At 40.5% G+C, this 23,711-nt stretch overlaps 4 protein-coding genes and 1 long non-coding RNA gene across 9 annotated transcripts; 3 read left to right on the forward strand and 2 right to left on the reverse strand.

Annotated features, from left to right (window-relative positions):
* Positions 1-43: 43 nt before the first annotated feature.
* On the forward strand, positions 44-849 carry LOC130693677 (small ribosomal subunit protein uS3m-like). Its single transcript, XM_057516862.2, has 3 exons — positions 44-195; positions 255-441; positions 505-849. Exons 1-3 carry the CDS (start codon positions 181-183, stop codon positions 792-794), a joined length of 492 nt encoding a protein of 163 aa, XP_057372845.1. The 5' UTR covers positions 44-180; the 3' UTR covers positions 795-849.
* A 458-nt stretch (positions 850-1,307) lies between these two features.
* Positions 1,308-14,096, reverse strand: LOC130693869 (CCR4-NOT transcription complex subunit 6-like). Of its 3 annotated transcripts, none has more exons than XM_057517085.1 (9): positions 13,846-14,096; positions 13,459-13,584; positions 13,021-13,383; positions 5,589-5,657; positions 5,290-5,447; positions 5,018-5,172; positions 4,570-4,840; positions 4,025-4,460; positions 1,308-3,909 (listed from the first exon to the last, which is right to left on the reverse strand). In XM_057517085.1, the coding sequence occupies exons 2-9, from the start codon at positions 13,574-13,576 to the stop codon at positions 3,827-3,829; spliced, it is 1,653 nt and encodes a 550-aa protein (XP_057373068.1). In that variant the 5' UTR covers positions 13,577-13,584; positions 13,846-14,096; the 3' UTR covers positions 1,308-3,826. The 3 variants fall into 3 exon arrangements, with proteins under 3 accessions (XP_057373068.1, XP_057373066.1, XP_057373067.1); XM_057517083.2 differs by having other exon boundaries at positions 13,798-14,096; XM_057517084.2 differs by having other exon boundaries at positions 13,916-14,095.
* A 406-nt stretch (positions 14,097-14,502) lies between these two features.
* On the forward strand, positions 14,503-15,760 carry LOC130693870 (protein immune deficiency-like). The gene is made up of 3 exons (XM_057517086.2): positions 14,503-14,721; positions 14,788-14,913; positions 14,978-15,760. Exons 1-3 carry the CDS (start codon positions 14,571-14,573, stop codon positions 15,286-15,288), a joined length of 588 nt encoding a protein of 195 aa, XP_057373069.1. The 5' UTR covers positions 14,503-14,570; the 3' UTR covers positions 15,289-15,760.
* On the reverse strand, positions 15,580-18,665 carry LOC130693868 (uncharacterized). Of its 2 annotated transcripts, XM_059494467.1 has the most exons (4): positions 18,619-18,665; positions 17,592-17,906; positions 17,011-17,510; positions 15,580-16,922 (listed from the first exon to the last, which is right to left on the reverse strand). In XM_059494467.1, the coding sequence occupies exons 2-4, from the start codon at positions 17,819-17,821 to the stop codon at positions 15,580-15,582; spliced, it is 2,073 nt and encodes a 690-aa protein (XP_059350450.1). In that variant the 5' UTR covers positions 17,822-17,906; positions 18,619-18,665. The 2 variants fall into 2 exon arrangements, with proteins under 2 accessions (XP_059350450.1, XP_057373065.1); XM_057517082.2 differs by lacking the exon at positions 18,619-18,665 and having other exon boundaries at positions 17,592-17,956.
* Positions 18,666-20,815: 2,150 nt separating this feature from the next.
* Positions 20,816-23,242, forward strand: LOC130693887 (uncharacterized). Of its 2 annotated transcripts, XR_009001794.2 has the most exons (8): positions 20,816-20,868; positions 20,920-21,058; positions 21,129-21,312; positions 21,378-21,724; positions 21,800-21,947; positions 22,010-22,212; positions 22,278-22,463; positions 22,690-23,242. It is a non-coding gene; the product is annotated as an uncharacterized LOC130693887 (long non-coding RNA). The 2 variants fall into 2 exon arrangements; XR_009001793.2 differs by having other exon boundaries at positions 21,378-21,947.
* The last annotated feature ends 469 nt before the right edge of the window (positions 23,243-23,711 follow it).

A 23,711-nucleotide genomic window follows, 5' to 3' on the forward strand; every position in this document is an offset into this window, starting at 1 on the left:
AACAGCTCATATTTTACTTGGAACTTTGGGAATCTTGGAAGGGAAATCTCTTTTCTGCGAAGCATTTCCCGTGTTGGCACCGTCGCGTTACGCTGTCAACAGAGGATAGCAGACGATGTTTGTCAAAAGACACGCTCGTTAATTTCAACAAAAGGATCAAGTATTTACGTTTTTCGCAAAATGTTGCGGCTTACGGTGTGTTTGTATAATATATAATAAGATCAGAGTTCTTCATCTTTAATTTTGTTAAATAGGCATCAATCACTAGTAGTAATATAATAGTACCTCAGTTGCGGCAGTTCCATGCAAGCGCTGTCTGTTGTAAACTCCAGTCAGGAAGGTACAAAATTACCCCTAAAAGAGACCGGCCTCTGACATATGAAATGGCCAATCCACCATATTACATAGCCCATAGGAAATCATGGAACTCCTGGGACACAAGTATGTAATTTAAAAAAGGGAAGATCAAGATTGCAAGTTCTATAATACTTTTTCCTGTTCTAGCTTCATTGCTGGATGGACAAAGAGCAGCAGAAACTTCTGTAGAAGATGTGTTCATCAGACGATTCATGACAGGAACCTGGCATGATTTGTTCTGCTCTGAAATCATCATCAAGCGCCAGCACAACCTCATTCGGATAGCTGGCATTCTTAGACAGGGTATTCCTTCCAGAAAAATGTATTTTCTGATTGGATATAGTGAAGAATTACTGGCCAATTGGCTGCAATGTCCAGTGAAATTAGAATTGCAAACTGTTGAAAATAAGGAGGCTACCGTTTTCAAGCACATATAATTTCAAGTGCCAATAGTCATTTGTCCCAAATAAATACAAGAAAATGTAAAGACTGCTCACCTTCAGTACTTTTTAAAACGGAAAAAGTAAATAGTGTGTCCAGTAGTGAATAACCATGAGCTTTAAGAAGTGAGCCTACCTTCGTCATGCCGAGCCCGGGCGCGAAGAACACGTGTAACTAGGTAGGAGCTGAAAATGTTTTTTTGTTCTGATAAAAATCTGCCACCTTGAGCAGCAAGCACTATACACTAACACGTGTAGGATGAACAAAAAATAAACCAATTTACACATTACGTTGTTCCCTGGCTGCTTTAAAACGAAACTGCATTTCTATGAAGGAGCAGCCGACGAACTTTGCTCTCATAAACATGGCGGGCAAGTTGTAATTCTTGCAGACTACTTTCCAAATGATTAATTTTTTTTTTTACTTATTGCAAATGTTAGGTATGCAAATCGATGTGTGTAGTTGACGTGAATAACTATTGACATCATAAGAAATAAAAATGCATGACACATATTTTTTTCGTTTACTCACATCCACTTTCCCGCTCCATCCCAATGGCAAAAAATACGGAAAAAAAATGAAAGATTTCCCCTCCCTTCGTACATCAGGCCCCATTCTTGAAGAACCGACAAGAAAACAGAAAAATTTGTAGTGTAAGGGCGAGTGGGAACCCAATCAATAAAGAAAATAGAACACATTGAACGATGCACATATCGCAGGTGATCAAACGCTACATTTACAGCCGAGAGAAATGAACATGTTTTTTTCGACACAAAAAAAAAGAGCTTTTTTAAATTTTCAATGATGGCTCGAAAAAAGAAAAAGTTGGAAAGGTGGGTCGGGGTAAAGATTCTATTTTTACGTTTTTAAAAAATGAAGGAAAATAAAATTTTAAAAAAGAAATCGGAGGAATTGGCTTTAGGATAAGGTGAAAGATGTTTGTATGTGTAAATGAAATGTACAGGAAACGGAATTCCGATATCCTTTTGGGGGATTTTTGTGATGATGTGCAGAAATCTTATTATTGTTTGTTTTTGTTTTTTATCTCAGTTTTCTTTTTTTCGGGTGGAGGACAGGAGGAAGAGTGTGTATACATTGAGGGCAAATTGTTTTTTTTTTTTTAAATTGGTGCGCATGTGACGATTTTTCTTTTCGTGAAAAAAAGTCGAGAAAAAACATGAAAAACGAAGTATACAATCTTTTTTCATCGTCAGCCCGTTTTCGTCTTTCACATTTTTTTTTTTTTTTTTGTACACTCGGCTGAGAAGGGATTTCAACTTTCCTCCATATCTTTCTCACTTCACACATGCACAGTGGATGGTCATTTTAGATTTGACAAAAATTCTTTAAATTCATCCCGTTTTCAAATTCATTAGTCCCTCCCCTTGTCTTCCAAATCATTCACACACACACACATACACACCCAAAACATGCATGGAGGGGAAAAGAAGTTTTTGTATGACACGATTTCATTCAAATTCCTTTCCTTTCTTTTGAAGCCCGGTATTGAATCTAAATATTACTCCTACAAAGAAAGCCAATTAAAATAATAATAATAATAAAAAATAAAATAAAATAAAATATTTTGAAAATTAAAAGCTATGGCGCTATCTGAGAGGCGAAATTTAAACCGAAAAAGATAAGAATGAAAAGGGAAAAAAAAAAAAAAATGTAAGAATGGATTGGCCGGAAATTCAATTCGAAAAGGTGAAGAAAAATTTTGGTCCGAGGATCAGATGGGCAACGTGTCAAAAGTATAACCGGCCGGACCTTTCCTCTACACATACAAGAAAGATGTCGGCACGTAAATAGTAGAAGTTCATATACAATTTTGTCCGTTTCTTTTTTTTTTTTCTTTTTCTTTAACTCTTAAATTTGTTTTCTCTTTTTTTTTTATAAAAAATTATTAAGTAACTTTTTTTCTATTTTTTTTTTTTTTGTGTTAGCAGTCATGACCTTATAGAGAGGGATAGAAAGAGAGAGAAAAAAAAAGCTTGAGATCCTGAGCTCTGGCTTCATTTTGTTTGTTTTTTTCGTAATCCGGTTTTGCGATGAAATTTGAATGAACGTGTTTGTTTTCAGTGATAGTGTGTACGTAAAAAAAAAAAAAAAAAAAAGGGGGACAGTACGTACAAAAATTTCGTTTTTGCAAGCACCGATTAAAACGAACGCAAAAGAAAAATAATCACGAATAAACACAAGCAAAAAGAAATGGTAGATTGCGGGATGAACTAAACGCACGCACACTTGCACTCTTCGACGAAAACACTCGGATACTACTGTACGGAACGTTATAAAAACTTTTGTTTTCAATTATCTTTTCTCTTTTTTTTTTTTTTTTTCTTTTTTTCTTTCAAATTTGAGTTTTCTTTTAAAGGTTCCCATGCTGATCCCGGAGAGAAGGTCATTTTTTTTTAAGGTTCACATCTAATAATCTTTTTTTGTTTGTCTCAAATTATGGTAAATAATTTGAGAGAAAGTTTAGAGTTTTAAAGAGAGGCATTCCATCTTCGACCAGGTGTAGAGAGATAGAATGGAAGGAAGTTTAAATTCTGCTAGTTTTTCTTTTTTTTCTTTCGTTACTGGTAAAAAATGAGACGAAGGTTAGAGCACGAGGATGAGAGGTTAGAAGAGAGGAAGAACTCGGACTGGGCGACTGAAACCTAGATGTACAAGAGAGGGGAGGAGAGGTTAAAATCAACCACAAAGAAAAAAAAAATGAAGAAACACAAAGGAAGTCGTGTGAAAAAGAAGGAGGGAGAAAAAAAAAAAAAAAAAAAAAAGAATCCTGATGGTATAAAGATGGATGAAAAACGACCAATGAAGTGGGAAGGAAATGGATACGAGAACCGAACGCGATACCACGAATCTGTTTGCAAACTATTTAAGAAAAGACAAAAAAAAATTATAAAGAAGGGGAAAAAAAAACAGTTTTTTTTTGTTGAGGTCCACCAGTTATAAGTCAGGTTCTTTTTTTTTTTTTTGTTTTTTTGTTTTTTTGTTGTTGTTGTTGTTGTGACGCTAGGGGCTACCGCCTAGGAATGAAGCCGTTGGAGCCCAGGCCGGAATAGGTCGGCGACATTTCCAACTCCACCAACAGCGAGAAATGATCTGCTATCGAAATAAAATTATCGTTAAAAACAGAAAAACACAAACTAAAAAATAATCGAACGACTATCAAATAATAAAAAAAAAAAAATAAAAAAAAAAAATGAATTTTTGGAACCTGATGGAATATCACGGTGGGGACAGCCGAGGACTTTGTTCTCTCTAAACCACTCGGCGTCGACTGGGCCTAGCAAGCCCAGTGGCACCATCGTGTTCTTGCTGTAAAAGATGTAGTCGATGAGGCCCTTGAAGTCGTACGTGTAGTTGCTGTACGGCATCACGTCCGTCGTGTAGGCCGTCGCCATGCGGAAGGGGTGGGTAAACTCGTTGCTCTTCTCCGAGAATGGCGCAATCTTCTGCAGGCACGACTTGTAACCCAGCTCTTTAAAATCCGGATGGTTGGCGGCGATGCGCGACGAGTTGAGGAACTCGATCACGCCGGAATCGAGCAGCGAGTTGAAATCACCGCAGAGGAGCAGTTGCGTGTGCGACGGATCGGCTTTGTGGCCGGGCCGGAACGAATGGCCTACCGCATCCTGCGTTAGCTGCTTCAACTGTTCGGGGCAATTTCCAAAAAAAACGAAAAATCAAAAAAAAAACGAAAAATCAAAGTCATCCAACCCATTTGCAGTTTTAAATAAATAACTCGAAATCTCTTTTAACTTCATTCATCAGCATCATGGTCTGCACTAGTTTGACGTCACAGTACTGCGGATCCCAGTGGATGTGCGCCGTGCACACCAGCAGCGGCTGGTGAATCTGTGACGGATCCGGCCGGATCCCGTTACTCCATGCAGCCTCTTTCGTTTCGAGCAACGCTGCCAAACCGATGTTGTCTTTGGTCATGACACGATTCAACATATCATCCGATCCCTCGGCGTTGGCCAGCGCTAATTGGTTGAACTCAATCAGGTGTTCGTACACCATCGAAAACCTGTTTTTTTTTATAGTTTTTTTTTTTTAAACAAAACAAATTAAATCAAACACAGGAAAATAATAATAAAAAAAAAAACATGTGTGTGTGTGTGTGTGTGTGTGTGTGTTGAGATTCGTCATCGTAGCGGGGATCCCAATTGCGTCATTTGTGTGTGTGGATGATTCATTGATTCACTTTGCCGTGCGGTAAAAGATGGCGCAACCGTCGACGTAGCGCCGGTCGCTTTCGGCCATCGTTTTGGCGCGTGATTTTGGCGAAAAGATGCCATCGTAGCCGTCACGCTTCAACTCGGGCAGGAAGTAATTGTAAAACTGTTCCGTCTCCACCTCCTGTTACATAAGAACAAAGGCGAAAAACAAAAAATAAAACCAAATCAATCAGAACTTTCCGCTTTCTCTTTTTCTTTTCACGATGACGGACCGCAAGACTGGAACGCTAGAAAAGACCTGGAGGCTGATGATGTCGGCCGAGTAGTGTCGGATCTCCTCAAGAATGCTTTTACGCCGGTATTCCCACTTGAGCACCCAACTTGGACAGTAACCGTACATTTGCCTGGTGGCGTACTTGTCGCACAGCACGTTGTAGCACATCACCGTAAAGATGCCTACAAATGCATATTTTTAAAAATAAACGAACATTTCATTTCTATTTTTTTCTTCGATTTTGAATTAAAAAAAAAAAAAAAAAATACATAAATAGTAAGTCGTCATGAGAGCAATGCGATGACGTTGCAAAATGAACTTACAAGTTGGCCGGTTTCGGTCGGGATGACCCAGCGGGATCCACGGTCTCATCGGCGGTAGGGGTGCCGTGACTAGACACAAAAAAAAAAAACAAAAAACGAAAATCAGAAACATAAAAAAAAACCGTAAGAAAACCGATTTACATTTTATCTTGTAAATAAAAGGATTCACCATCAAACAAGGCCCAACATTCTTTAGCGTTTCCAATAAGGACATACCGTATACTCTCGTAGGACTTGGGTAACGTGAAACGTGATTAATCACTCAGTTAGTTAACCATCAATAGTTGGATATAATCAAACGAAATTGGGATCGAATCCGGTTACGCTTTTGCGATCATCATTTCTTTCCAACGTCCAACGAAAAAAAGATGATGAAAAGGCAGTTTTTAATTTGAACGAGCTCATCATCTCTCGTTCGAATTTCGAAACAAAGAGAAGCCCACGGAGGAGATACCGTTTCAAATGCGAAGGGACCGGTCCATCTCAAAAACAAAACTGGAATAACCGACACATACACACACACACACACACACACAATTCTCTCACGCACGATTGACTTTTGAATTTGTCTGCCTACAACGGCTGGACGGATGATGTCATGGCCGACTTTGCGTTCGAAATTGAAGACACCGAGGCGAACCAGACAAAAAGGGTCTGTGACCTCTTCCCTTAAACAAAATGGGTCATCATCTAGCTGCTCCAACACACTCCTTCTACCCCAAAAAAGAACGATGCACCCCCTTCAATCTCTCAAACAGATTGCCCTGCATACTATTATCTCCTCTCTTTCAAAGCCATCCCTCCACCCCTCAAAAAAAAAAAAAAAAAAAAAAAAAAAATTCAATGGGCAAGGCGAAGCCTTGAAATCAAATTAGAACGAAACACACATTTTCAAATATCGCACGAAAACAACAAAATGAGACCGTCAACAGATTACGAGGATTATCGAAATGTTTTGTCGACGCCACAGACCGATTGTATTCCGGACAAATAGGGTCGTCTACCAAACTCACGCTGTTTTTGGCCTACTGTGTCAGTGTCCTACATATTTCCCTTCCCCCCCCCCCCTTGTTTCTTTTTTTTGTAGGTTGACTCCGCTCAAGCGCATGTACACATTGGTCCGTGTCTGTCTCGCGTCCTACTACCGACACACACACCTACCTTTCGGGGCTAACGCAGGTAAACGGGAAAAAAAAAAAAAAAACATTTTTGCTGAATGGCTCAACATGTACAAACAGGGAAGAAGTCTCCATCGCCCCCCCCCCCCCCCGTCACAAAAATGTGGACGATAGCCTCAAGGCCGTCCACTGTTTGTTTCTTTAACACATTCTTTCGTTTCTCTCTGGAAAAAAAAAAAGAGCCAACAAAACGCGAGACGAATGGCGTGAATACCCCGTTAAAAGCAGACGCACATGGCTTTCACACAAACTGTCAATACCGAACGAATGTCACGCTAGTTTACGAAGCGCAAACAGTTTCTTTTTCATATTTTCCTCTGGTAACAAAAAAAAAAAAACAGTTTAGAATAAAAGAAGAATTTTGTCGGACCATTTTTTTAATGAAACGAACGTAACGGGTCGACCGGAAAAAGGGGGAAAGGGAACATCAGGTGGGTAGGACCTTACACAACACGTCATCTTTTTCTCGGTCAAACAAGAAAAAAAAAACGGGTGCGAAAAACAAAAATGCGTGATTCAACATTCCCCGAAAAAGAAACAACAACATGGAGGGCAGAAGAAGAAGGAAGGGGAAAGAAAAAATACACCGTTACGAACCGACGACCTTTGATCCGTCCCCGCCCTAAACCGTCACAACACCATTCTTTCCCGTGAGGCTGCCTCTTTTTTTATTTACTTCCTAGCACCGGGAGATTGACCTCATTTTTGCCTTCGTCTTCTTCCTTATTCAAATCTTGAATAAACCCTCCCACCACCAACGACCGGACGACTTATCTGTTATTTTTCTGGCAAAACAGTTAACGGGTTATGGATACAGAAATCCCTTCCGTCTTGGACGATCGAAGGCTGCATTTAAGGCTTAACATGAAAAATAAATAAATCATATTAAACGGAATAAGACATTTAAAAGGGAAAAGTATATCATTGTTTCCTGGATGGCAAAAAAAAAAAATGCGCGTCTTAAATGGAACCGATTGGCCATACCGGAAAGAGAGAAAAACAATTTTTCATGCCCGTTACTTTTTGTTTACGTTGAAGTCAAAAAGGCAAAACGAACGGAGTAGAAGAAAAAAAAAACAAACGGTTGATTCTGACTGATCGGGAAAGAAAGCGGCATTTTTTTTGTGTGTGTGTAGACAGTTCGGTTAGGTCGGAACAAGGCGAACCGTAACGGCAAAAAAAAAAAAAAAGAAAAAAAAATTAAGTATCCATAATAATTCAACCTCTTAAGTGGTCCGACCTTCTTTTCACCCATTTTCCTTCTCCCCCCCCCCACAAACGGACTGGGACCTTCCCCAAACGTCACGAGGTGTTGTACACAAACGTATGTGTTCACGTATCCCAAAAGCTCTAACGGTTCTATCCGTTAGCTTCGCGTCTTCTTTTAGTTCTAACAGTTCCAACCTACTCAAAAAAAAACGGGTGCCATGAAATGATGGAACACGAATCGCGTCTACCGTCAGCGTCACGAATCAAATGGACCCAACAGAAAAAAAACAAGAGCAACACAAAGAAAAACCTGTCCACCTTTTACTCATCGCGCTCGCTTGGCCCCATTTACTACCGACAATCAAAAAAAAAGCCATCGCGTTCACAAGGCGTGAACGATGATTTTCGCCCAGTTCGCATTCCTTTATATCATTTTTAGCTCTTACAGTTTCTCACCATCCAAACTGTTGGTCAGCATTTTATGACGTGTAAAATAACATTTAAAAAAAAAAAAGAAGATGAGTGCCGGTTGAGCAACGACGCCAACGTTCTACTGACCGAGCGGCGTCCACCCGTCCATTTTAGCACGCGGGAGTATAAAACGTAACGATAGAAAAAAAAAAACGAAGAAGAGATCGGTTAGACCGCATTAATACCACGCCAAAAAAATTCCGGATGCAAGTTTAATAATGCGTGAAAAAAAAAAAAAAATAAAGGAAGAGACGTAACAGACGTGAATAAAGAACGAAAGAGAAATGTAGGTCACCCCCTTTTTTTTTCTTCTTTTTTGCTTCACGTCAAATAAAAACAGATGCGCGCTAAAAGAATTGCACGAGTACTACTTTGACTAGATAAAATTCGTGGCCTCAATTTAAACGAACAAAGAGCTGATGACACAGACACGCATTTTTTTTTTCTCCCCCCCATCTTTCGATTTGAATTCGCCTTATCGTTCTCTCTCGGAGAACGTGGATATGGTTTTAAACGAGATATCACGAACGGTTTCATGGAACGAAATGCCTCGAGTATCATCGATACTTGTAGAGAGATACAGTAGGAAAGAAAAAAAAAACTAGGCAGCGACCTCCCATCGGCGAGATGTAACGGCACCTCCCGATGACCTACAATCCGCCCGGCTTGCCTGCGTGCCCGTGTCTTACATTTTGTGTGTGTGTGTGTGTGTGTGTGTGTGTGTGTGTGTGTACCTCTATATGCGCACCTGGTTTTTTTTTTTCAAAGAGAGAGACATTCCGTTTTCGAGCTCATGTATGTGTGCACAGGCGCATAAAGTGCACGGCATTTTCTATTTAAACTCCCATTCGGGGAGGCCGATGGTTCGGCTTCAGTTAACCGGAGGAGGAGCCTCTTGCGTTTGGAAATGGTAGAAACAAAATTACATAACTCCCCCCCCCACCCTCAAAAAAAAAAATGAATAGGGAAAACAAAAAAAAACCGTTTGTTTTGTTGTTTCTTTCTTGTCTTAATAGACTGCCATGTCCCCCCCCCCCTGCAGAAAAAACCACCGCAATATTCAGAAGACAAACTTTGCCGTTGAAATCATTAAAAAGGAAATAATAATAATAAAAGAAAAGAAAAAAAAAAAAGTAACAGATCAGCCCCTTCATGTCCGTTACGCTCGGAATCGAAACGGGTGTTTAGCTCTTTTTTTTACCGTCTCGATCCGCGCCCGTTCGCGAGCCACACAAAAAAACACAACGGGCCACTCTTGTGACGTTCAAAAAAAAAAATGTTTTCTTTTTAAACCGTAGTTTCTGTTTGTTTGTTATTTAACAAAAAAAGAACGTTTATAATAACGTAACATCTCTTTTTTCTGTATTAGGTTTCCTGCCGTTTCTCACTCGATTGGGTTACCAGAATTTGTCGAAACGGGCAGGCCAAAAAGAAAACAACACGGCAGACATTCGAGACTCACAACAACAACACGCGGCACAGAACGGACAAACCAGCCAACCAAACCAACGACGAGAAAAAAAAAAGGGGCAAGTCAACGATGATGTCACCGATATTTTTATTAATATTAGAATTAAAGTGGGTCAGTCGCAACCGATACGGTTTCCCGAGCCAAACACAAAAAAAACACGCGTAAGGGCAAAACAAAAACAAAACAACCCCATTAAATGTTTCTCTTTTAATTTTCCAAAATATAGCACATTCCATCTATTTGCCGACCCCTATCTCCAAAATTAATCGTCACATCCATCTCCTATAAATCTTTTATCTCGTTTTAAGCAAGAAATTTCCCCCGTAAAAAAGCAATAATCAAAACAGAGAAAAAGGATTTTAAACCCCGCAAAAATCGAGTCCGAATTTGTTTGTTTTTTCCGACAACTCCAAAAGATTTAGAAAATTTTTGAAAAAAATTATTTTTTTTCTCCTGCCACCCATTTAGAAAATCAGTTAAAGACCACCGCAAAAAAAAAAAAAGGAGCAAAAAAGGGGAAAAAAATTTCGCGCCAGACACCCAGATAAATGATCTAACGGGGGAAATCGGGAGAAGAAGCTGAACGTTCGCGATTGTTGTTGTGCTGTTGTTCCGGTTTTACTACTCCCAACTCTTCTGTTGTTGCGGCGGCATTAGCCTGGGCGGTCGAGGAGAAGAAACGGATTTCTATGTCGCGATGGCCGTTAAACGGCGAAGCGATGAGTTGACTCGAGACTTGAAGGTAATGGCCCAGCGGTGGTGGCGTTTCCAGCTGCAATTGCAAATCGTTCGTCTGCTGTTGTTGTTGCTCCTCTTCTTCCAGCTGATAGTGTTGGCTTTGTTGATGATGGTGCACCAATTCCGGCATGCCGGCATTCAAAAAGGAGGACGGCGGCAAATCCAAATATGGAACAGACGGCTGATGATACTGGCCACTACGGTGGCGATCGGGCCGACGAATCACGCGCTGATCTGGCCAGCACGACGATGATGAAGGCGACGGATTTCCGCTTCCGCAAGGCGACCAGACGGGAGATAACGAATGCCAACAACCCGAGCTCCAAATATCTTCTTCTCCGCACGACTGACCGGGCCACAATGGCGGACTTTGCGCGGACGGAAGGATAGAATTATCCGTGCTGATAGCAGACGACGATGTCGTGCTACTACTACTGCTGCTGCCACCAGAGTTCGTTTTGGACGCAGAGAGACTCGTGTGCCGAAACAGTTCGGCTAGCGAATCGACCTGATTCGAAAGCAAGTCGTCCAATTGGGACAGGGCAGATGATGATGCAGTCAAATCATGCGATCCGCCATTGGCCAGGCCTTTGGCGAGCCTTTGGGGATGAAGCAAGAGTGACGACGTCTCCTGACCTGGTTTCTTCCTGCGCTTGCGCGGCTTGATAATTCGCGGCAGACTCGACTCGGATCCTCCCGACGCCAAACCCTCGTCACTCGTCACGCTGCACGTGTCGCTAGACGGACAGCCCGATGACGAGCTAGCGTCCCCATTTTCAACTGACGTCACTTCGGACGTCGCAAGCGGAGAGCGTTGGGACACCATGGCGGGGAGGGGTGACGGAGGTGCCGTCGATGTCAGAGGCATCGTGGGATGGTGATAAACTATTGGCCGCCTGGCCGCAACCACCGATGAGCCGTGCACGCCAGCCGACATGTTCTTCTTGTGGTAGGACATCGATTGTTGTTGTTGCTGTTGTTGCTGCTGACGCGGTACGCGAATCAGAGGCGCTCCTTGTAAATGACTTGAATGCGGTGCGTAGCCTTCCATCGACACTGCATTGGCCGGATGCATCATCGGCGCTGGCAAATAGACGGGCGGCGGATGCCAATTCTTGTTCACACCACAACCACCACCACCACCGCCTCCTCCGTTCTTCGTTTTGCGGATCGAAGCCGCCATCGACAAAAGTGGGGCTCCGGCCCAGTTACGCGGATCATTGATCGGCAATTGGGGGTAATGGTGATGGTGATGAGCGAGAGCGCCATTATTGTTTGCGTTGGCCGTCGCGTGTTTGCTGTCGCAATCGGTAACAGTTGACGACGAACACGACGTATCGTTCGCAACGCCAGGACGCGGCTTGGGTTTGGGACGGACAGCCGTCGTGATCAGACACGGCCCCGTGTACCGCTCCACGTCGACCGTGCCCATCTTCATCGATGAAGAAGACACGACGACAGTTTACGTCTCCAGCACAAAAACTCGGTTTGAAAAAGAAAAAAAAATCCGATGTCTCCTTCAGCACGTGGTCAAGACAGACACACACACAAAGAGAATAGTGATAGCGCTTTAAAGAAATGGGGTAACGGACTGCCCTTTCAGAGTGTTTAAATAGCCCAAACGGCAGCAGCAGCAGCCAAAGGACCCGTCGTGGTCGGCAGCTGAACGGCAACTAAAACTTTTCACAACGGTTTCTTCCTTAGAGAGTCTCCCATAGCCCAACGGGGCCAAGACCTGCACACACAGGTGTGTGAGCTGTGTGTGTGTACGATGGATTTGGGGGCTGTCTATGGGGGGCGCTGTCGTCGTTGGTTTGTTGGGTTTGTAAAAAGACACCTCAGGCTATTGGGCACCTACTTCCCTTCGCCGAAACGGTGCCATCTTCAACCTTCCTTCTCACCTTTCCATAGCAACGAGCGATTGATTTGCCAGCAACGGCTTGGCGACGAACGGAAAAGAATTTAAAAAATGTATGCTGGTCGTTTTCCTTTGAAAACGATCAAACGTCGATGGGAAATTCGTCGGCAAAAAAAGTTTGGGTTTCAATGACTTGAAACGTAAAATTCGATCAGAAAAGACCAGACTACCTTTACAAATGTGTTTGTCTTCTTTGTCGAGAAAAGTATCATTTCGCTCGCTTAGTTCTTGATCTCATTTCCTCGCAAAGCTATTGAGGTTACGATATAGCCTGCTGTGCCGCCACCACCACCAACCCGTAATATAAGTCAACAGTTATTGAGATCAAGCGGGCGGCGATTATGATTCGACATCATCGGTGGCGGGACAGCAACTCGGCCAGTGAAAAAAAGACGGCAAAGTGGCAAAAGGAAAGAAATGAAAAAAAAAAGGAAATATTGGACTTACTGGGCAGATTGTCCAGCAGGTAGGAGAGAATCTTGTCGGTCCCGTTGACCTCGCTGAACAGAGTCATGATATCCGTCGAGAGCGGATTGCCCTTCAAGCCGAGAATCTGAAGCTTGAAGAGTTTACCCATCTCCAAGGGAAGGGCTCGGAGGTAGTTGTTGTGCAAGAGGAGCTCACGCAGAGTCACCAGCTCTCCTATCTCAGCTGGCAGGTTGCGTAGCTTGTTGCAAGATAGGTCAAGCTGGACGAGGCATGTGAGGCGGCAGATCTCAGGTGGAATACGAGTTAAGTTGTTGTCGTTCAGGTAGAGTGAAGTCAGATGCTGCATTTTCCATAGGTTGGGACTGAGGTTGCGAATGGTACCTGAAAGTGAAAGGATTTTTAATACTATTGTTCACCTATATACCTAGAACACGTGTTATATGCAAAATTATGTACCTGTTATCTCCAACTCCATCCACTGGGACTTTTTCCCTGCATTGACTTCCTCAATAGGCATAAAGGTGTGCGATCTCCTTGGGTTGCTGGGTTCATACTTGTCTTTGTGGCGAGACATCTTGTTAACTGGAAAAATAAAACAAAGTAGCCAGTCAGTAAATACCTCAGACTCTTGATAAATGATGCAATTTCACGGAACACCCAGCAGCATTTGCGAATTAAAAGAAAGAGATGCTATAGTGGTATGAAAGTCCATTTTTCCACGAGAGAGAACAAGAGAGAAATCCTATTCCCGGCAAAGAGTGGGAAAACTGCGTCTTTGACGGGGACAAAACTTACAAGGAGAACCGGGAAATTGAATCATGGTGGACCGAACCGAGTTACAACAAAGCTTTAAACGGACCACCAATACTACAAAGTGTCAAATGTCTTGTTAACATCTGTAAACTGAACTGACCGTCATTTAAAAGAAAATCAGAAGCCAAGCCAACGATTTTGTCGTCTGGAATCGAAAGGCGAGAGCGGAGAAACACAATGGAGAATCGACATGTAGTTCAGATTTTCGACGTCTTGGCGCTGTGCGATAATTTTCGCGCTTTTACGATGTTGTCTTGATCGGATTCAGCAACCTGTACTAAACAAAGCACGACAATGAAAAAGTTTTACGGGATTCAGAAGTAAAAAACTTTTTCTTTCTTTTCTACTTTTGGCTGGTTATTTCAAATTCAAAATTATATTTTCTAAAATTCTAATCAAAGTTGGATTGTTGCTACCGTTTTTCATATTTCTGGAGCAAGTTTGCGCAATCAATCAGCTGATTTAGAGCTGGGCCATTCGTTGCGTACGTGCATGTCATGTCCTAATTAACGATAATCTGTAAAATGTGGTTTTGTGTCTTCCATAAATAGTCTGTTTTCTCTTTAAAAATATTACCTAGAAAATTCTTCTTTTTGATAGCATTTAGGTAATATCACTGAGTGAAACTTATTATTTCAGAATTTAATCCATTTACCACCTCCACGCCATCTATCGAGAAAGTAGCCGTTTACGTCATGTAAATATATATTAAGGTTGTTGGATTTTTTTTTCAGTTGTTTTATTTAAGTTATTCTATGGCTAATAAAAGTGAAGTAAGTAAAACGGGGAGCGTTTCTAAATTTCAAGCTTATGAAAAAGTTGATGAAACCCAGAAAAATCTTAAGGACACGATCAAAGCTAAAATCAATCGAAGAAATCTCTCAGCTGCCCCTTTCTATATGAATGGTAAAACACTTGTTGACATCCAGTGCAAATAGTTATTTTTTAAATTTTAATTGTATCTGTAAATAGGTGCAATCCAGATAAACAATGCCAGCAATGTGCATTTGGGGAACAGTGTATCCATTGGAAATAACCCAAACATAGAAATTCAAAAGCCCCTTGAGCCTAAACCAGAACCATCTCCAGAACTAACAGGTGTTTACTGACAAATAATGTTATCGGAGAACAAAAGCACACTTAGATCATTTAAATTTCATAGCCTTGTTCGAAAATGAGGAAGAAGTCACAAACCTTCATAGGTTAGCTGTGGACAGTCACATAGGCTCTGGTTGGAGGTTTCTTGGCCAGGAACTTGCAGGATTCTCTAATGGACAAATGGATCAGCTTGAGGAGCCTTTCAAGGCAAACCATTATGAATTTAGAGAAGTAATCTATCAATTGCTACTGATGTGGGAAGGTCATTGTCAAACCACCCCAACTGTTGGAAGGCTGGCTACAGCATTATGGAAATGCAAAATGTATTCAGCTGTTGTATCTCTTCTAGAGAGAGTTAAAGATTCCCAGAACTAACATTCCAACAGACACTTGTTTACTCTAAAGTTTTATTTTTTCCATTATGGCAGCTAAACCCTTTATACTAAAGTTGATGGTTGTTACTTCTATATTTGTTTTAATTTTTAAACATTCTCAAGGTGCGTCCGTGGTGACTTACCCAGAAGTATGCGTGGTAAATTTGTTCGCACTGTTCATTTTTGTTATACTTACTTTTATATAAAAGACGAATAATACGTTGGGTACGTCGATCTGACATAAAAATCTCCACAAAGGCACTTTTTTATTTATATAATTTCCATTTAAGAACTATGTATAAGTCTCATACTTCACTTTAAACGTGAATTCGTCTTCATAATCTTCAGAATTCTCTTTATGCGAATGACGATTTCCATCAATGTATATAATGCCAATCAATCCATAATAATCTACTTGTGTCTCAATAATTTTATCCAACCATTGGAAGCAAAGTAAACTTCTTTTCAGCTGCGTTCTCGCCTTCCTGATAACGGCATCGCAACCTGATGATTTGATTTCCCCGATTTCTATGTGGACTGATTTTTTGGCAGAAGATATCTTCACCGGAATATCCATGGTGAGAATTCCAGGCGGTGGGAACGACATTAAATCTTTTTTGTCTTTGAGACTTTCAAATAAGGCCAACAAGAATATCGAGCTCCTAGTTCCGCTAAAGTTATTCCAGTGATCTGAAGTCATGGGTCCATTGATATAGTTGCGGAGACGTGATGTTTTGTATGAGTCTGTGACTTCATAGTTGATGTTGCCTTTCTTATTGCAAATTTGGTGCTCGGAGATTACATCCTTAATCGCTTTTTGCTGGACGTACTTAATTGCTTCTTCGTGGTACCACCGGCAGAAGTGTTTTTCGCTATTGTTCTTTTTAAGGTACGAGACAACATGTCGGCACACTTTGTCAATATCCTCTTCAGACGATCTTGTTCCTTTTGCTTCACAGTAGCACTTGACTAGTTGGGTAAGGGATTTTATTTCACGATTTTCCAAACTCCTTTTTGCCGCATCAGTGGTAACTTTTTTGCGTATAGCTGTCTCATTTAAATGGCCTATTTTCTCGTGAGAAAGTTTGACTTTTTCCTCGAGCATGTAAGCTGTTCGTTTTAATTCGTCTTGTAATTCTTCAACTTGATCAGAGAGCCTTTTAACACTCAATTGGAGTTGCGCGTCCAACTGATTGGAAGTGCGATCCGTCAAATATTCTCCCATAGGATGGTGCCCACTCCGTTGGCCTCCCGGTCTTCGATGTCGATAATCTGGGGAATTTCCTCTAGCAGATTGGAAGAGCTCTCCCATGCCATCCGAAACGATCCGGCCACGAACTGGTGAATCAAACTCGTCCCCCATCTGTGCCACGCCGATTATCTGGTGGTCAGATGAATCCTGTCGCATCTGAAAATGAAGCCTTGGCGGACTTTGGATGATTCTCGTTCGGGGTGCTGAAACTTCTGGAAGATGCGCGGCCGATTGGTAATCCGAATGGGCCAATTCGTCTACGCAACTCCAGTCGTTTTCCAAATTGTATATAACTTGGTTCAATCGCTCTCGTTCAGCGGGCATCATTGTAATCATGGATTTGATTTTTGCGTAATCTTCAACGGAATTATATAAATCCAATTCTGTTGTAAAGAACAAATTTCAATTAATACATTTCTCGTTAGGAAAGAATACTATTGCTCAAATGCCACTAATAGTGGCAAAACTTACTCTCAAGCTCGACCGGTTTACGAGTAACGGATATGTTCCAGTTAATATCACTGCTGTTACTTCCAAACGGATGTTTGCCCCTTGTTAGGAAGTAAAAGAACACGCAACCTAGAGTCCATATATCGCTAGAAACGGTATGTCGTTCTTCGCCCGAGTTATCTTCATCACTAACATCTTCATCAGCTATGGCGTGATGACGTGCAACAATTTCAGGGGCAATCCATACGTCAGTTTCTTTCTTCCGGGACAGCGAAACATATTCGCCTTCGTTTGTTTTGTTGCAACATCCGAAAACAGCAATCATTAGCCGAGTAGGTACTTTCCCCGAAATGCGAATATTTTGAGGGTTAAGGTTGCAATGAACCATTTGTTTGCTGTGAATGTATTCTAGTCCTTTTGCCATTTGTAACATTGCTTCTCTGTCCTCTGGCATTGGTCCAGAATATTTCCCACAGCAGAAGTCATCAAGATTTCCAACGGCCAAATCAAAGGCATACAATCTGTTGAAAAGAAGAAATATTCAAGCCTTATATCGGATCTGAACTGCTTTCTGTTTCCACAGCAATAACTAAAATACTGACCGAAATTCTTCCATGTTGTCGATTGCCAAAAGCTTCTCAATGTTCGGGTGCTTCAGCTGAAGAAATTCGTTTTCATCAGAAATGATAGGGGCATATTCTTTCAGCACTCGTTTGACAGCAACTTCACGGCTTTCAAATGAACCTCGAAAAACGACGCTATAGTGTCCCTTACCTAGCACGTCCCGCCTGTTATACGTTATATTCGTTGAAGCGTTGGATTTAGATGCCATTTCTTGCGGGTTGAATAGTGATCAGATTAACAAAAAAATTAACGCGATTACGAAAAATACGCAGCAGGTTTGTACCTTATAGTGACTGAAATCGCAGTACAATACACTTCTAATTAACACTATCTGAACGCTGTTTACAATACGAGCAGTGCAGCCCATACGGGACGTGACTGCCTCTTGCTTCATAGTGTTGCCCTATCAGTGGGTTCTGATAAAGGCCGCACGTATTCAAGATTGGAAGCTTTTTCGGGTTCAAAGCAGTTACGATTTACGCGCAGTTTTAGATCTTGGATATAACGTATGCAATAAATTGCCGAATCGGGAAATGTTACGAGGTTTTCTTATATCAAACGAGTTGCAAAATTTGACAGCCAATTATTTTGCTAATTGGCGTTGCTTGTTGGTACATTGGAGGCGTTTTACTACTACTGCATAGTACATAACGCCAGTAGGGAAATTGTCAAGTACGGACGATACAGTGATACAGCTTATTAAAGGTATTCTATCACAACAAAAAAAAGGGGGGTACAATATCAACAGCAGAGTGGCGCAGCGGAAGCGTGCTGGGCCCATAACCCAGAGGTCCGTAGATCGAAACTACGCTCTGCTATGACATCTATTTTTACCTAACTTTGCAAATATTCTATTTACGGAAATAAATCGACAATAACTTGCACAGAGCCGGTCACGATCCCAGTGCCCATTACGGATGCACGCAAGTTATGCCTATCCTCTCGCTATGCTTAGGAGACTAAATGCGTTCTACAAAATATTTTGGCTGGGTTTAGTGCATTTACCTTTGATTTTTCGACAGAGGGAGTTTTTCGATGGCGCCTCAGCCATTGAAAAGAATAGCACACTGTACCACTGCGAATCTAGTGAAATTTTGCATCCAATGATCGCGAATCAAACTTGAGTATAAAGATTTCAGAACTGGTTACTTTAACAAGGTATGGGGTGCTACCTAGGTGATATGCTTGCCTGGTTGCTTTTCTAATCATTGCTGATGGAGTGACGAAGCAAAGATGTTTGTTCTTTGCATAAAACAGTTCCGGCATGAGTTGTTGTTTCCAAGTAAGCAGACCCAACTGCTACATAACACTGCCATGAAACGGTAATACAGCAGCATCTTACCTAGGATTAAAGCTGTTGGTTGAAGCTCATCAATGCTGATCATGATTAGTGAATTCTTGTGCTCACTGTATGCTAGACATCTTCAGGTAGCCACAAGTTTTAAAATTGTAAGAAGGATAAGCTTTTTCTCCATCTATGCATTATGGATACCTCAGATTACCTTATTTGGCTGGCTAATGATGTTCCAAGGGTTTTCTGTGTTCCCCTGATGACTAAAGTTACTTTCATTGATAGCTTTTGCATTTGAAAATAGAAAATAATTTATTATTTTACCTTTTCTCACTAAAGATAGCCACTCAGAGCTTCATAATCGGAAATGACTTGAATCTCTATAAGTCTCTTCTTTTAGGATTATTCACCTCAGACAAATACAGAAAGTAATCCACTTGACAGGATTTGACACAAATGACTGCTGCAAAAACAAAATCTTTACTTGTAGGTCTCTAAATCCAGAGGTCATACATGTAAAAATAATTTTAACTGGTTAGCTATCCACCACACCACAAACCTGTGACACGTTCCTCACTTGACTTGACCTGACCTGACTTGATTGTTGGCTATGGCATATGGCAATCTCAACATGGTCTCCGCGAGTTGACTCGACCGTTCGGGTTCTAAGCGGCACACCGATTCCTGCGTTTTGATTGGCTCTCCAGCTCTGATGCCAGTGGCAGCCACCACTGAAAGAAAGCAAGCTGTTGATGTGTCGTCTGCTTGTGCCGTCTGCGTGTCGTCCGCATCGTTTTTAATTTTCAAAATAATTCAATTTTCAAATCACAAAATTACTAATAAAAAATCATAAAACGTTCCTCAAATCAACACTGACATCTTTTAATACAACCCCTTGGACTCTAGGTAAGCGATTTTTTTGTTTCCGGTGAACCATCATAATGTAAGTAGTTGTAAAAATAATGTAAGACTGTAAATATTTGAATATCAAAATAAACTGAATGAAAACATTTTGTTTTTCTTTTTGTATTATTATAACGATAAGCCTATACAATAAGATAAATATAGAATCGTAAAACTATTTTTGAATTTTATTTACGTTGATAGTAATGGAAAATTTAAAAATTCCGCCTAAAAATAATGGCATCCGTTTTCTCAATGGTGATTGGTTGTTTGTAATTTAGTATTTCCTTGACTAATTTGATAAATTTTTGTTGTTTAATGGCCACCAAAACATTCCTCGTGACACAAGGAAGCTAGATATTACCTTTATAACATATAATAAGCCTAAAGAATGCCTTAACGAAGGGCCCAAAGTTTTCGGTTTTTCATAGTTTCCCCTCCTCCCATACACCGTCCAAAAATAAAATATTTATTAATGGACAATTCATTGCAATCATTCATTCATTCTTACAATGGGCTATTCTTTGCAATTAGAATTATCCTTATTAGACCAATAGTTTGTCCATTTTCCATTTCAGCTTGCTTTCTTTCAGTGGTGGTTGCCACTGGCATCAGAGCTGGAGAGCCAATCAAAACGCAGGAATCGGTGTGCCGCTTAGAACCCGAACGGTCGAGTCAACTCGCGGAGACCATGTTGGGCAATCTATGGCAATCCGTTTTACCCCCCCAAAAAAAAAAAATACGAAAAAAAAATCACACTTTTTTCTTTTTTTTTCTCCCCGTAGCCATCTACCGGTGAGGCTCGTTATTACAGACATGTAGGCAATTCGAGTCCATTGGATCCCAATGGCAGTGACTCGAGTAGCGTGGCTGCAGAAAAACGCGTGGCTGCAGAAAAATATTTAAAAATGGATAAGATAATAAAAGATAAGGATGGTAAGTATAAACATTATTATATTGGTTTTAAATTATCAATTATTGTTTATTAGACCAAATTATGAACCTGCAGGCTCAATTATTGCAGCAGCACAGAATATTAGATAACAACAAAACAAAGGATGGTAATACATAATGATTATATTTGTGCTCTTTTATTCATTTGTATTTTTTAGCTCAAATTTTGAGTCTACATGCTCAGTTACTGAAAAAAAACAAATTAGAATGGGACACTTTCCAAACAGTGAAGGAGGTTTTCCAAACTCCCCCCTAACTGAATGTGAGGATGAGTTGGCATTAGGCGAACATAGTCAGGTACCTAAACTTTTCAAATAAGAATTCAAAATAACTATAGAATTTTAACAAAGAATTATTTATTGTTTAGTTATTCAGTCCACCACCTGACTGTGTGTTAAATTTAAATTCTGTTAGTGCTGCACTAAAAGAATTTTTAGTAATAAGTCCATGCAGCGAAGGAACTGAACAATTGTGGGACCGTATTTGGGCCAAAAATGGGTGTGGTACGGAAACCCAGAAATGGCATGAGTTCAACATAAAACATGGATTAGGTACTTTTCGGTTTTTTGTCTATCGAAAAAGTATTTTTAATTCTATTATTATTTTGCATTCACAGAATTTTAGCTGGGGATCAAGCCAAGTCTGGGAGTGTTACAGGATGGAAGAGCCAGCCTATAGTTGAAAAAACACTGAGAGTGCATTACCATTAAGGTGTGAGGTAAAATAATCGAGCAATGCAAATTATCTAATGAGAAGTACCATCTTGTGTTAATGAATCCGATACAACAGCAATCCTTTATAGTTCTGTCACAGCTAGAAGCCTCAAATAATTCTGCTTCTCTGGCTAAAGAACAACTTGTCCTTTACATTCAGAGTGTTGGTGAAACAGGGTACTTCAATGGCCCTAAAGATGTTTTACTTTGCTGCCATTGCAGGCATGAACATCATACATGGACTATTTAGGTATGAAAGGAATGTTTGTCTATTAACCGCCAGAGAACTGAGAGAAAAAAAATCTTGTGAATCTACAAACAACAGCAGAAAAACAGAAATGAATGAAACATTCAATGAGCTATCTTCCAATTATCGGTGAACAACTGATGCAAACAAAGCAGATCATTAAATCAAATTGATATTTTTATTTACAAAACAGCAACTCTGTTGCTGTCTGCGTAATTGGCTGGTGGTACTAATCTATGATTGACAAGTCATGATCACTTAAATCTACCTTTTTTTTATGCTGTTCAGGGATCTTATTGAGCTCTGTTAGTTCAATTTGATGAAAAAGTATGTTGTGTAGGATACATGGGATCCTGATGTTGCAGCTCCATGGAAGATGGAAAGCCTCATGATCAATGCAGTCTGGAAGCTGTGATATGCTATGAAAAGGAACTGTTTGAGGGCATCGTCTTTGGGTACGCCTTAACAATTTTGATAAAGTCGTCCTCCAGGTAAGCCATTTCTCGAAACTGTTTTTTTTTTTATGATTTTAAAATATCTATTGGGTTTGCTTCAGGTTACAGAAAAAGATGTACCTCAATACATAACATCATTCGAAGAGGCCGGCCTGCGCCAACTACTACGTCAAAACATTAAGAATTCTGGCTACGTAAAACCAACACCTGTTCAGAAAGCTTCAGTTGCAGTTATTGTTGCCAAAAGAGATTTAATTGCTTGTGCTGTCACGGGCTCCGGCAAAACGGTAATCTAAATAATTAACGCTGTGTAATTTTGAAACCTTGATGCCCTCGTACTGACTTGATTCGAATGGGTCGGTTTGAACTGAATAAGTTGAAGTAAAAGTAATTTTGAGTGGGCACGCCGGTAATAGCGACTACTAAAAAGTCGAATTGCATCTAAGATACTCAACAAACCCTTCGTGATATTCGTTGATTAAGTCTTCTAAAATTTAACATTTTTTCTTGCAGGCGGCGTACTTGGTACCGGTTTTGAACATATTGTTAGAACGAGGTGTTGCGAAACATCCGACCGACTTTCTCCGATTACGTATCTGCTGAAAGGTAGTATGTCGTTTTATCGGACATACAAGCTAAAGAAATAAAGTAAGATAAAACGGGGGAGGGGGTTTAAAAATTATAAAACATGCTTCTCTGTTTGGGTCGATGCGACTTTTACTTATTCGATGGAACATGCCATTTCGAATGTGCCGATGGTTCGTGTTTATGGTAAAACTGGTGCACCTTAGCTGATTACCATTCTTCCTTAGGCAATGTCTTGTTTCTTACTCGTCCTTTATTTCTCGCAATTCCTTTCGGACAGCATCTAGCATGAGAAACTTTCACAGGGGAAATAGATTATCCGCTAATTTCTCTGGGATACTTTCAACATGTTTTATACTTTCTATATTCTATCGTTTGACTGAAAGGACTGGCGCAGAAAACTCATGTTTTTTTTTTGTCATTTTCTTTGTTAAATTGTATAAGCGCAAAGGGCACACAGGTGTTTGCAATACGCCCAATACCGAACCGCTTAGGTTTTAAATGAAAATTACTATGTCCTGTGGTTTTGAATCACTATATGGCTACGTATTTGTATGTATTTTCATGGGAATATCTGTTTTTTAATAAACAATTTGTTCCCCGATTCCTTTTTTATTCGTATTTATTGTTGTTGTAAACAAAATAACTAGATGTCGCTGGTGTGCTTCCAAAATGGTGTTGTGATTACGTGTGACAGTGGTGTGAGCAGTGAAATCTGTGTTTGAAAGTTTTTGTTAAAATGTTTTATTACAGTGGAAAGTTAGAAAACTAACTGCTATTAAGTGTTTTATTCCCTGTGAAGTTTTTGGAAGTGAAGCATACTAAATAGTTCATTTTTTATGTAACGGGCAGTCTTGCAAGCTACCAATTCCAAACAGTGACAGATTGCTCTGCTACAAAACTATGACCTTAGCGTTCCAACATGCTCCTCTGTTGCCCCTTTTAGAGGT

This window comes from Daphnia carinata, chromosome 3, assembly GCF_022539665.2.
Source record: "Daphnia carinata strain CSIRO-1 chromosome 3, CSIRO_AGI_Dcar_HiC_V3, whole genome shotgun sequence".
In the NCBI taxonomy this organism is placed as follows: Eukaryota; Metazoa; Arthropoda; class Branchiopoda; order Diplostraca; family Daphniidae; genus Daphnia; species Daphnia carinata.